The following is a 14922-nucleotide window of genomic DNA, read 5'->3' on the forward strand; positions in this document are numbered from 1 at the left end:
TTGCTATTAAAAAACAGAGAGCTAATGATAACCAGTGTCTTTCATAGCTTAGCCTATTCTTCAGTGGAAAAAATAAAGGTACCTATTTAAGACTTACATTAAAGTATCTAAAGCTTGGTAAACCAATTTCACCCTAAGAAAAGATTGTACTTTTGTTGTGTGAGAAAGTAGAAAAGAATACAGTGAAGAAAATACAAACAGAAGGAGCAGCTCTTCCTGCTAAGCATTTTTCACTCAGGATTACAGATCCCCACACCATATAACCAGTAACCCAGCCCAGATCCTCTGAGAGCTCAGCTGGCTTTTCAGTTATCACATTCCACCTATCACGAAAATATTTATAATACCAAGGAGAAACCATGCTCTGCAAAAACTGAAAGGCTAGCCTTTTCTTGCAAGCAGAAATGCTACCAAAAACCACAAAAAATGGAAATAAGAACCTTTGGAAGGCAGAGCTCTCCTGCTTTAATTAACATGCAATATTTAAACTCTCCCTTTGAAATCCAATTTTGCCTCTAGAATTTAGCAAAAGAGAGTTCATTTCCTTAAGTACAAAAAGGCTTCCTTATCCCTTATAGCAGTCAGAAAGAAATGAGAATCATATTATAAATAAAAAATAACAAAAGCATAGCAAGTTGATGAATCAAGAACCTCTGAAATTCTATCACAGATTTAGCTGAAGGCAAAGCACAAGAAAATAATTTTGTCTGCCTTTCATAGCCAGAACTTTGAGCCAGAAAGAGAAATATTTTCTGCATCATTAGGTCTAGGCTCTCACACTTTCTGAAGTCGAAGGTACAGAAAGAGAGCACATGTACACAAAAAACCAAAAAGTCAATAATACTACTTTTTATTAAGTAGATGAATAAGTAAGAACAAAAGAGAACTTTTAAAAAAGAAAATCTGCAAAGATCTTGAGAAAAAAAAAATAGCACCTTTTTTTTCTTTTTGAATTAACCTTAAAATGAAAAGTGATGAGAAAGGAAAAAGAATAAAATCTTACATCATTCGTGTTAACGTGCCAGGCCATGTCACCATAGGATACCAGCTGACCATTCACATAACAGCGTATTTCACTGTTTCTCCACCGATTGTAGATGTGTACAATGCTTATCATGTACCACTGGAAAGACATGAGAAATCAGTACACAGGGGCAGGCTTTGTGCTATAAAAGATAGAGTTAATGAATGGCATAAAAAATAAGAGACCAGTCTCATAAACTTACACAAACAGATGAATCCTTGCAAACACATAAAATTGAAATTCAAGTCAATGGGACTTCAAGTCCTGTCAATAGAACTGTGCCTAAATGTAATATTGTACCTACCTGCATTCCTTTATGGGATTAGAGGTGAAATTGCATACATACAATTTAATTTCAACACTATTCTGTAAAAAAAACACAGCTGAGTTTTGATAGGAAATCCAGAGCTATGTGCTCTTACCTTAACAAATTCATAGCACATACCTCTGTCTCTGCAGCACAGCTGTCTATCAGAAATTACTAAATAAATAGAAAAAATTTACAATAGCAAATTTTACAGCCCAGTTTAAGATGTCATCCTGATTGTTTGCTTTGATATTTTTCCTCTATTCTTTACCATTCCACTGATTTTTGGACAACTTTCATATAATTAAAAATGCATTAAATAATCAGAGAAGGCACCACAATTAAATGCTTCCATGTACAACTGTGGTGATCTTTCCCGTAATTTGTTTAACAGGAATCATTATGTCCATGACAAAGAAGTTCAAGAAGACCTGTGGCGTCTTCTTGCTTGGGGACATTAGAAAGATAACTGGAAAAAATCCAGAGCAACCTGATCTAGGTGTCCCTTTTGCAAACAGTGGAAGAGACAAGATGGTCTCAACACATCCCCTTCCAATCTTATTGACTCTGTGAAAGTGTCAGCTTGTCTTAAAAACATCCTTTTGTCTTCTAATAATTTGGAATAATAATTGACATTTTCATCATCATTCCTTTCTTGGTATCTTTTTCAATTACTATATTTTGATTTCTGTGTTCAGATAAGTCCCCCTTTTTCAAAGCAGGGCCCTTCTGCAACCCTTGGGGCTTGTTAACTCTCTTTCTGAGCTGGGATAAGTAGATACAGAGCCTACTCATATAAAATTCTGTCTCTCTGTATCAGAGCAAATAAAAGCAAATGTTCTCACATGTTGATTTTGATATTAGACAAAGCACAGAATTACAAAAAAAAAAAAAAAGCACGCAGCAAAATACATTTTGACAATAAGCACTACAGCAGTCGTCGTCAAGTTGAGCTGTGTTCTGTTACATGTCTATAATATCTCTAGATATGAGAACACATATTTTTACACATCTGTTTCCAGGTATTAAAAAATATTTTTTCATTTTTTCCTCCTTAAAACTTACAGCTAAGAGAAGATAGAAAAGTGCTGCTGATTATACAATGATACCTTAGAGTATGTCATTTCTTGAATTTCAAAGCAAATAGACTTATTGAGCAATACTGGATTAAAGAAGTACTGCTCCAGATTTGGCTTCTGAAGTCATGCATGGCAACTCAATTTTTTTTTTTTTCAAAGAACCATGAACAAAGTAATTTTTGTAAGTCACTGTCAACCTCAAAAAAAAAAAAAAAATCAAAAAACCTAACTCAAAACTCCCTAAGCAAATTTCATTTCCCATTTTGTAACCAGATTCTATTTAAGGAAGGAACACTCACCATAAATTCAACAAAATATTCACAACTCAATGTCTAGACATGTAACTGCTAATCAGAAACTCAGTGCAAACCACATGACTGGAGCTTTCTTTTCATCATTACTTCTTTTCCAAAGCTCCACACAACCCAACATAAATCTCTCAGAAAAATATTCCCATGTTCCCATTCCTTCAGTGGTTAATTTACCAATAATCTCCACCAAGTGATGTTGATTTAAAAAATTTTCATCCCAACAGCAGGCATTCTTTGTGCTGGTTCTATTCAAAGTTGTGCCTTTTGTGTATTTATTCGTATTTCCAGGTATGACACTTTTGTAGCAGAAATCAGCTGACAACCCCTAAGCCCCAGGTTTTATCTATTTATCTTCTGCCTGTGACTTTACTTTTCAAGGGCTTTAAAATCATTTCTGAAAACATACCAATTTGTAAGACTGTCTCTGTGTGTAGCTGAAGCTTACTAGATGACTCATTCATCATTTGGAAACAAATAATTCATTACTTCTTTTTAAACACTGTCCACAGAGCCTACAAGGAACTAAAATGAGAAATGCTATCTTGGGAGAGCTTTGGTGTTCACATCAAAATTTAGGAGAATTATATAAACTCCTTATTATAATAATTTTTTCCCCCATGTTATCCCCCATACATGCTCATGTAACTTCTTTTAATTCAAGCCTCATTTCTTTCATGCAACTTTTCTGAATCTTTAGCTGGGCTGCTATGTCAGACCACTACCTATGCCTATTACTCTGAACCACAAGCCAAGTTCTAAAACAACCCCTCAGCTCTGATCTTGAATACACATGCATACACACACATGCACACAAAGTCTATCCTAGCTCACTAGCGTAACTAATCCAGTAAAATACTGCTTTTTGTCCTCCTACCCTTGAATTAACTAAATTTACGCCTTAAATGGCAATATATTTTTAGCCAGGAAAGTATTCAAGCATTAAAAAAATGGTTTACTCTTTGTCTCGCATTTGTCACTATTAATCTAGCCAAAATGACTAATGTGGGTTTTCAAAGCTAATTCCTAAATAGAAGACGACAAACTCCACCAAGTCCCTGATGCAGTCTTAGCAACAAGAAAATAAAAGTCCTTCTGAGATTTCTGCTTGCTCACTTGATTCATATCCTTCCATCACTGTATTTTAATGAATATAATTCTCTTATCGCATAATAACATAATTTCTTTTAAGGCTTTCAGATGAGTATAATGCCTAAAGGTTTTCAGAAATCCACATAGTGTGTGTATCAACTGGCTAACAAACTTGTTCTTATGCAAAGTGAGACTCTTTGAAATAATTCAGTGGAAGCAAGGGAAAAAATTCCAGTGCAGCAGTGCATTGTTTTGTCCCAGATACATTTATCTATGTGTTTTCTACATTTTCCTAGCTTCTATCACAATTTGATGGCAAAGAAATCAAGTGTGATAATATCTAATTCTAAATATCAGAAAGCACATTTTCTAAAACTTGTTTTATTTCCCATCTAGAATTCCTTTGGAAAAAAAAAAAAAATTTATAACCCAATTGAAATTTTGGCTTTGGAACTAGGGGCTGCCTACTCTAAGGTTCTAGAAATTAATGTCTTATATAGATTTCTATATCTCTTCTATTGACATTTAAATTTGAGACACTTCCTCTGACTCATCCCCATTGACTCATCTTGTAGTAAACAATGATGGAATTAAATAATTTAGCTTTTTGCCATGTTAATATATTCTTCAAGGTTTCCTATTAAGCCTCAGTCATCTAATTGGCCCTACGAACAGGAAAAAAACCTACTTGTCTAATAATTTGCATAGAATTTGCTATAACTTGTACTTTTCTAAGTACTCTTTATTTGGATGCAACTTTGACTTCCTGAACAAATTCGTTTTATGTACAGTGGTCTGTACTTTGCTATTTATCTACGCTCAGGTAAATTGTAAGCAGCTTTTAAATAGTCTATTGGATTTTTTGATTAATGGTGTATTTGCTTTTAGTATTTTGTAATTTTGCATTTAGGCAATCTCTCTAGCATTAGCAAACACTTTTTTTTTCTAAGAAGGAAAGGCAGATTTTCGCAGTTCCTTTGAAAATAAAAATCATAAATCCTTCATATACAGCATATCCTGCATTTTTCACAACAAATTCAAGCAAGAGTCAATGTCTGAACTCTCTGAAAGTTACCAAAATAAATAAATCTAAATGTATGTGGTATTTAAAAGTTTGAACACCTTTACCAGTAAGATAACACCCAGTTTATTAGTATGCTTTCTGATCTTCTCGAATTCATCACAGATGCTATAACCATCCTTGTCATGTGGCTAACAATTTAATTGAAAAGTATGGTTTTCCTACTGAGCTGCTGATTTTCAGAGCACAAAAACAATTTTATATATTGTTACAATTAACTTATTTACCTGATAAGGCTGTCTTTACTACAGGGCACCATACTATGGCCAAGGCCTGCCCCACTATCACCCATAGCTATAACTACTGATGGTCAAGTCCACAAAGCTTCTGATACTACTATTATGTCAATAACCTGATTTAAAATAAGACATTCCAGCTTCTTTCCTTTTTATTTTTTTTTAGGATATGTAGAAGCAACCATCCATGTATGCCTCATAACCTCTTAGTATCTGTGTCTCACTTATACGAATGTTCTTTGCTCATGCTAAACAGGCTTTTTTTAATTTCTCTGTCATTCTGTATCTGAGGACACTTTTCTACTACAAACAAACCAACCAAGTTGTATGATCTCACACACAATTTTTCTTCAACTTTTAGTTGAAAAAAATCCTTTTTTTCCCCTAATATTCAAAGTCAGTAATACAATTTTCTTTCAGATTCATCCTTCAGTTTCCTTCCCCATATTATTTGCTCAAAAATGCACAAAGACCATGCCTCTCTCTGCTGTAACAAGAGCTTCTTTAGGTAGTACTAAAAGACACTTCACTATGCATTGTTTTTACTGCTGAAACCTGTCAAGCTTAGTCACCAACTGCTAAGTCACTAAGTCATATTCCTACTCCATAGCACAGTACAATCAGAGAGATGAGGCATCACACACTACGTATTTCCAGGATGTGGAACTTATTTCTGTCTCTGCTACAGTTAAAGGTGTTCAGGATTAGAAACATACACACAAAAAAAAGCTGTTTGCTCTTGACTACACTGCTTTCCTGTTACAGTTTTACAAGAATTGATGCCGACGCTGAAACTCAAGGGAGCAAAAACCACTGGGGGTTACTCACACAAAAAATTCAGTTTGGAGTCCCAAAAAAGCAGTAGACATATTAAACATAATACTGCCAAAGTTAGTTTATCTCTGTTGAGATGTCAGGCTATTATACTACACCCACATTTTCTATTTGGAGATATGATAACCAAATTTATCCATATAGTTTTATAAATGATAACATTTACAATATTATTAAAATACACCAATTGAAACCTAAAGTAACCACTCGGCACATGTTAAAGTTATAAATTAAGATTACTCATTATACTGTGAATGGTGTCATATGACATAGTTAACAGCAGGAAGACCTTCACGTGAACATAGCAACTCTCTGATCTGCCTACATAAAGCTTTTGACCAGGTGACTTGAATTTATCATTTTACTGTGACTCACCAAAAAATTTTTAAAACCCTCAAAACACATTATTCAGAAGTTTATTGAAGATGATGCTTCTGACAAAATCTATTGCTGAAATGCCTATGTCTGTAAGCAAATGGCTAGGGAATGGTACATCTGATGGCAAAAATCACACTTCTTAAGTTAGCATTTGGACAGTTAGCTGCTTTGTAAATGAGGACACATTTTTTGAATACATACCTACACATCCAAATCTTGTACAGTGAAACCAATGTCATATCTAAACAACATGAAGAAAATCAATTTTCATGTTAAACAGGATAAATTTTGATTTGTAAGGGCCATGAATAGTATTTGACAGGTTTTATTTCCTCCACTATGAATTATGTACCTTAACACATACATGTGAACACAAGTTAATGATGGAAAAACATATATTAAACCACTTGAAAATATATTCTAGAATATTTGTTTGAAATATTTTCTAAATCTGACACATGACCCAAAGTGTATGAAGCATGAACTTTGGGATATGTGAAAATAACATGGGAGTTATATTTTGATATACTTCAGCAGATCAGCTGATTTTGATTTGAAACTGGTATTCATATAATGAGATACACAGGTACTAGCATTTCAGAATTAGTCATTTTTATTAAAACAGCAAAAACTAAAATTTTCCAGAGCTGGCATAAAGAAAACTAGTCATATGTATTAAAAATTAACAAAAGCATATCTTGCTAAATATGAAAAACTATTTCCTCATCAACAAGTAAAGATCAGCTAGATCCCAAAAGCTGACTATAAATAATATAATACAAAAGTTAACAATTATGTTTTTTCCTGGATTCAGATGTGCTACTTTAAACTAAAATTCAACTGTCATCAAAATACTTTTCTCGCTATAAAATTGAAAAAACATGAAAACCAGAATTGATTCACTCCAATACACTCAGCAGATACGTTTATAAGTGGTATGCTAGAAAAAGACATTACTTTGTTTTAAGAAAACCGTAAGTTTCATGCTTGTGGGATAGTCAAAGCTACATGACTGTCTGGGGGTGACTTTTTATGTTGTATCCCATATTGCTGTTCTATGCCCAGAAATTAATTTTTTGCCTTTTCTGTGCCTTTAAAGTGAGCCTGAGAGGGGGGAGAGAAAAAAAAAGACTCAGCAAAACTTTCAAAGCAGTTTACAATTTGTTTTCAAGGACACAGATACACAGACTCCTCTGCTTTCTGCGGTAGAGAGCGGAGGAAGCACCCTGCTTGCTTTCCAACCAGCTTTCGGCCTTTTTTCCCCAGAGGGAGACAGAGAGTTGAACTTTTGTTTTCCTGGGACTTTGGGTTTTTTTCCCCTTTTTCTCTGCTGGACTGTTTTCAATATCAGAACATATTGGGACTTTTTCCACCGAGGTGGAGGCCCGGGAGGAGGGCCCACCCCGTCCCAGCTCCGAGGAGGAGGAGAGAGGCTACCTACGGAAGGACTCTGAAATTTTCCCAGGTTTTCTCTCTACAGCAAGAGGTTTCATTATTTAGCATTATTATCCTTTTCCTGTGCGTTTGTTAAATAAATAGTTTTTATCTCTTTCACTTTCCTTCAAGGAAAAATTATTTTTTTCCTGAACCTGCTGGGGGCGGGATGGCTGTAACCTGCCTTCTCTCATAGGTAGAATGTATTTCTACCTATTTCCAAATAGGAAATTTCCAAATTTGCCCAAATTGGCACAATGACAAAATTAGAATCGGTGATTTTGAGCCACAGACACCAAGAGAAATAGTAGAACATTAAGCTGATGTGTGAACAATGGCATTCTCTCCTAAAGAGATTGGTTTCTCAAAAAAAAAAAAAAGAAAGAAAATCAAGAACTGAAATTCAATATACAAATTCTAAGCCCATAAAAAAAAGAAATGAGCTTCATGGCAAAATATACACAGACTGATATCCATGACAAACACATAATGCTTGCTGCACAGAAAAGTCAACTAACAGCAATACTGAAGGCTGCAAAATCATTGTTCCCCTAAGACTACTAGGCATAGAGTAGAAATAAACACTAAAATGATCTAGAGATATAATCAAGATTTACTATGAAAAATGAGAAATCCCGAAACAGCACTGACATGGAAGAAAGTTCAGAGCCTTATATCATGTAAGACCTTGGCAACAAAGCTACCACGTACAGAATTTTCAGAAACAGAATGATGGTATATAAATAATAGCCATTTTACAAGTACTCAAAACTCTTCTCTATCTGAAGCTAATTAAGCAGTAATTTGAAAAGCAAACTGACTTCATAGAAATGCTATGCTATAAATTATTACATTTTTCTTGAATTGATTCTGAACTGTAACTTTTCATGACCACTAGAGCAATTACTTATAAATACGAAATTATTAGTAATACTATGGCACTAAAGGGATTTTAGTCCTCATCCCAGAAGCACAGTGTCAATGTTATTCATGTTATTCAATGTTATTCTTTACTGTAAACACCACTTTGCTTACCTTGCGTGGCTGAAAGTCATACTTCACACAGTGCTGGAAACCTTTGCCTTTTGACTTCAATGACGTAACTATTAAGCAGTTGCCAACAAAATGAGCAGAATACCCAACACCTTTGCTAGTGCGGAAACTGAAAAGAAAGAATTATGAATGAAATTGAGAAAAGGGGAATTATTGTATAATAAAAAGGTCCAAATACTACTTTAAATTGCCATGAAAAAGAAAATAAATTTGTACCTGGAATGGTGAATCTAATTTTCTTCCACCATTCTTTGGGGAGCTACTCACCTTCAGCACTTAATAGATTCCAGACCACATTTTAAAAATCAGGACTTTTTTTTTTTCTAAAATCCAAGACAGTATTATATCTATCAGGTTTCACCCTCAGTTTCTTAATTAATCATCGTTTAAAATAACATATCTGGTTAAAGCTGTGAAGAAATATCCATTACAGAACAAGTGTGAGATGCCTTAGAATTTTGGGGGATTCAGAGAACGATGCAGCTGGTATGACACAAATTTGGATTCAAGATAATTATTATACACAGGAATTATTTTTCAGACTTATGAATTAATTTGCTAATGATCTATGAAGTTTTAATCATCTGAGTTGCGGATTTATTTTCATTTGTCAAATGGATAAAGGACTGCAATTTTAAGAAAGTAAGTTTAACAAGGATTTCCAAGCTTCCTTATGACAAATATCATAAAGAAAGATAACAAAGAAAGCTCATACATTTCTCCACTTATATTTGAAATCAAGAGCATTTTAAAGAGTAATTCTGGACTTAAAAACCACTTTGCAAAGGTAACTGGTGAAAGTTCATGAATGACATTCACAGAACAATTTAAAAACGGCAAGTCCATATCTACGGCTATGCTGCATAATCCCTTCTGCAAAGCTAAGTACAATGAAGAGCAGTTTGCTATCAACAATATGGAGCAACTTTATAAAGATTCTAGACTTTTCTTTAATAAATAACCAATGGTTGAAATACAAGGTCTAGATGGTGAATTTCAGCTATGAATTCTGAAATGAAGCTTTGTAAATATAAGAAAAAAGACACTACTCATTTTGAGCATTTGCACAAAGCCCTGTAGCCCACTAATTAATACTTTCTCATTCTCTTAATGTAGCTAACTTATAAAATAATTTTATGTTATTGCAATAATACTGATTTAAATTGTTTCTTTGTTGCAACATTTTCTTCAAACATTTTTACTAGTTTTTTTCTAGGAATATTAAGAGGTGAAAGGTACACACAAACATCAAGTTCAAATTTCATTTCCTTAATAGCTGCTGAAATTGTATATTTTTGGTCTACCCTACCACACATATACAATAATGATTTTAATATGGAAAAATTTGCATATTTGTGGAACTTATTCAATCTTCAGAAACTTACAGTTAAATCTGCATGTGTACATTATTTAAGGAGAGAATCAGATTTTCCTCTTCGCTCACCATCAAAAAAATAGTTGATAAACCATGACCTTACGAAAAAAATAAACTCTTTATAAGATAGGTGTTGTGATTAGACCCTGAGGTGATCAGGGCTTAGACATTCCCCTCCTATGAGGGAATTTGTAGAGGAGGTAAAAAAGAGACATTCAAATTCTCAAATTTTAGAAAGCCACTTTTGTTTTAATTAATTAATTAGAATACTTTTATTAAATTTTAAAAACAGAGTAAACAGAACCGAGTAAACAGGAGTAATAACACCTATAGATGGTTTTTCTGCACCCTAATGGGTCCTTGCACACAAGTTTCTACTTCCAGTCTTGAAGTAGATATAGCATATAACTTTTTTTTCCCAAATTCAGGCTGTGTCTTATTCATTCATCTGCTTCTCTACATTGTACACAGTTCTCTCTCCCTTCAAGCTGTTGTGCTGAAAAGGAGTATTATTCCCTGCCACTGCCTTTACAAAGTTTCCACAGAACTCTCTTTGTAAAAAAGGAAAAAAAAAAAAAAAACACTTCTTTAATAAACGTAAAATGTCCTCTCTAAATAAACCTAAGACATAACCTAAGAATGAAAAGAAATATTACATGCTGTCCACTATCACTGATCTCAGCAGTGAAGATACTTCATAACACTGCCATTCCCTTTAATCTTTTGAAGACTATTTTTAATCTGGATCATGCAATGATCTGGCTTCCACAATGACCCCAAAGGCAGCTATAGCCCCCAACAAAAGGAGCAGTGAACAGCTCTGTGGAAGAATATCACCCATATACGTATACAATCTGCATTATCCATATACACAACCTGCATGACCACAGCACTGAATTCTGTACAATAAAATGAAGGTTAGAAAACCTAAAATACAGCTCTTACAACAGGAACAACTGAATGTGTTCTGAGATAGTTTGAGACTTTGATTTATCTCCTTAGGGCCTTATGCCACTCAAAGAACTTTTCAGCAGGTAACTGCATCTCTCACGATGCCAAATTCGTTTCTCAGCAATGTAAGTCATCTCTACAGTCTAAAATGGTTTTGTTTAATGGAATCCCATTCCGAAGGATATTAAAACAATACAGAGATTCACTACGTTCTGACATATGATGTTGTATTATTTCATTAGAGATGTCAAATATAATCTTTTATTTTAAATTAACAACACCCAACCATTGAAAATGTCATGGTTCTACCTGATAAAACATTACCATTGTGTAAAATGTCTCCTACTACTTTGAACAAGAGCTAGAAAGCATTTTGAAATAAAGAATCTCTCTTGAATAAAGGTCTACATCTTTAAATATTTTTCCCTTTCCTATCCTTCCTGGTTACTGGGCTGATTTTATCACCATTATGGTCAAATCAGACTGTTTCTAAAATTTTAAACACTGAGTTGTCATGTGTTTAACTTCCTGGAGTTCTGCGCACGAACATGAGAAAGCAATGAAATAATGAAAAAACAGCTAATTTCTTAGCAGGGCTCTTTGTCTTGGAATAGAATGAATGATTTTATAAACATTTATAAACTTACTCAAGATTTTACTGGTTTTCCCCTAAATTAATAAGAATTCTAATACAACAGTAGTTAAGAAACTGAGTATTCAAATGTGTTCTGTTTACTTCAACATTATACTATATAATATTAATCTTCACATTTTCTTTCTTGCCAGAGGTAATGTAGGCTAGGACTGGTCTCTAGGATATTGCAAAGAAATTTTCTTACCGATTACCTACATGTGCAGAACTTGCCACATCCAGAGATGAAATGCATGGAGACAACAAGAGCAGTACCATCAACAGCCATATGGTTTTATGAGCCTTAAATTACCTCCCATAGCAGCTGGAACACAATTTTACTACAGTTTGTTCATATAACCTTTACAATTATGTTCCATTTCAGCCAGTTTCTCAAAGCAGCTAGTGAATGTTATTACACTTCAATAGCAAGAGAGCATTCTTCCATCCACTGGTAGAACTGTTTAGCGATTCCAGTTTCTTTAGTTTATGATTTTATGAGCAATTTAACACATGATTGTAGTGCTGATATTGAGAAGATATTAATTCATTCTTGCCTGAAAGGTGTGTGTGAAATTTGCTTTCTACCAACTTTGGAATTCCACTATATGCTTTTGCAACTGTTCTGCATTATCTCTATTATCACAAGCCCTAGAGAAAGTCTGAAAATATTAGACAGCTTGATTTTTGGTTGGTTTTTTTTTTTTCCTTCCTGTCTCTACATCTGTAAAACTAAAATGTAGAATGTACTTTCAGAAGTTTTAGCCATTCTTCCATATAATGCTTGTGGAAGCACTTGGATGTTTTATGGGCAAAAAACATTTATGACAATCCAGCCTCAGTTCACCTTCTAACTCTTTCAGAGAACCTGATATATAATCTGAAAGAAAGCACATCTTAAAAAATAAAAAACTGAAAAAAAACCACAAAAAGCCCCCACTAAAATCAATCCTAGCATCTGGATTGATCATATCTAATTCCAGGCCTTACTTATGTCACCCATCCCTTTTTTTTAGCAGGAACAAGTAAATTGATTTAGAGGAAGGAGACTTCCCAGTTGAGCATACTCAAGGCTAGCCCTAAATATCTAAATTTGCAGTGTCTTTATGACAAAGAATCTACACCTTAGTTTTTAAGAAATATTTCCAACAATCTATTAAACTATAATTAAGATGTTTATTATTATTTTACTGTGTCTTATAGTTGTGATAGTTGAAGTGACCATAGTTCTGTGTATCTAAAAGTTTGAATTTTCTTGTTTTGTAGTCTACCCACCGGATCTCAGATTTAAAAAAAAATTATTTATTATAAAATATGTTTTCCAGGGGACACTGTCAAGTGTTTTATGAATAGTACCAGTTTTTCCCATGGTCTCTTAAAAGAAGTAGGAATTCTTAACTGTAAATGGCATTCCAGTAATGCTTTTGCCAAGATCTCAGGAAGGGAACCTTTATTATCTTTTCTGTTTGTTCAGACTATCCTTAAAAAGATCACATTAGCTCTTTCAGCTAAAGCAATGAAAATGGATTTCACAGTCAGTTGGTAACCTACAACAATCTTTAACATCCTGCTGTAATTTCTGCTTTCTAATATATAACTACTCATTCTGTAAGCATGGCACCCACTATCCACTGCCAGGTATATGACATTGGTTGGCTTATACTAAAATTTCTGCTACAGAATTCTTTTACCTTACCCTTTGAATTTGACTGCTCTGCCTTGTTGTTATTTATCATTTATGCAAATGTCAGACTTCTAATTTTCTTCCAGGATTGTCACACTCAGTTTATAATTGGTAAGATAGCTGCAATACTGTTCCAATACACAAGTGTTAATAGACTGTCAGCAGCTGCCCAACATCATCCTCAGAGATAATTAGAATTATTTTTTTAGAAAAAACCAAATTGACTTACAGTTCTTGAAGCAGGGTTTAGCATGTCCCTAACAACAGAATAGTGGCAAATTTCCTTCACATCTGGCAAATGTGAAAGCATTCCTTTGCTTCCTATCTCCAGTTTTTAGAATCAGTTTTCACATCATGGTTGAGCTGATATAACTGCTGTCTCACACCACAAAGGCACTGCACTCACCTAAAGCCTAGAGTTATTTATACTACACATTTTTCATCTAGTTAAACTGAAAAAGATATTAATTATATGATCAAAAAGCATGTTGAAAGAAAATAAATGTTTACTTTGGTATCTTTCTATTGGTGGTGGTTGTATGTGACACAAACATTTATGTGGCAAAGTCTGAAATCTGTGTAAAGTTTAGATGGATATTTTTCCTATTTCGAATTATTAATTAGAGCTTGGGTTAATCCACAATCTAAAAATTGCAAGAATTTGCATTGTTCCTGTGACTAGTGGGGTCTGCAGGGCTACATCTTAGGCCCTGTGCTCTTCAACATTTTCATAAATGATTTGGATGCAGGACTGGAAGGCATAAAAGCAAGTTTGCAGATAGTACAAAACTGTGAGAGGAACTGTTGACTCCTTTGAAGGCAGTGAGGCCCCTGCAGAGAGACCGACAAATCAGATGACTGGGCAATCACCAACGATATCAAGTTCAACAAGGGAAAGTGCCAGATTCTGCACCTGGGATGGGGTAACCCTGGATGTACAGACAGACTGGGGAATGAGGGGCTGGAGAGCAGTGCTGTGGAAAGGGACCTGGGGGTGCTGGTTGATGGCAAGCTGAACATGAGTCAGCAGTGCCCTGGCAGCCAGGAGGGTTAGGCATGTCCTGGGGGACATCAGGCACAGCATCGCCAGCCGGGCAAGGGAGGGGATTTTCCTGCTCTGCTCTGCACTGGGGCAGCCTCACCTCAAGTGCTGGGGGCAGTTTTGGGCACCAAGATTTTATAAAGACATTAAACTATTGGAGAGTGTCTGAAGGAAGGCCATGAGGATGGTGAAGGGTCTGGAGTGGAACCCGTATGAAGAGTGGCTGAGGTCACTTGTCTGCTCATCCTGGAGAAGAGGAGACTGAGAGGAGACCTCATTGCAACTACAACTTCCTCATGAGGGGGGAGAGGAGGGGCAGGAACTGATCTCTTCCCTGTAGTCACAGGACCTGTAGTCACAGGCCTGAAGTTGTGTCAGGGGAGGTTTAGATTGGATATTAGGGAAAAGTTCTC

General features: G+C 34.9%; 1 protein-coding gene across 11 annotated transcripts in view; it reads right to left on the reverse strand.

Moving 5' to 3' along the window:
• Nucleotides 1–14922, reverse strand: part of NBEA (neurobeachin) — a 467529-nt gene that overhangs the window by 364732 nt on the left and 87875 nt on the right. For all 11 annotated transcript variants that reach the window (XM_042014378.1, XM_042014387.1, XM_042014386.1 and 8 more), the window contains exons 6-7: nt 8809–8935; nt 1004–1123 (exon numbers count right to left, since the gene is read on the reverse strand). In XM_042014378.1, the coding sequence (XP_041870312.1) occupies nt 1004–1123; nt 8809–8935 (247 nt within the window). The remainder of the gene's footprint in view (nt 1–1003; nt 1124–8808; nt 8936–14922) is intronic.

Source organism: Corvus kubaryi, unplaced genomic scaffold (assembly GCF_017639235.1).
Source record: "Corvus kubaryi isolate FWS band 111438036 unplaced genomic scaffold, C.kubaryi_AGA036_p1.0 split1-65, whole genome shotgun sequence".
NCBI classification, from domain to species: Eukaryota; Metazoa; Chordata; class Aves; order Passeriformes; family Corvidae; genus Corvus; species Corvus kubaryi.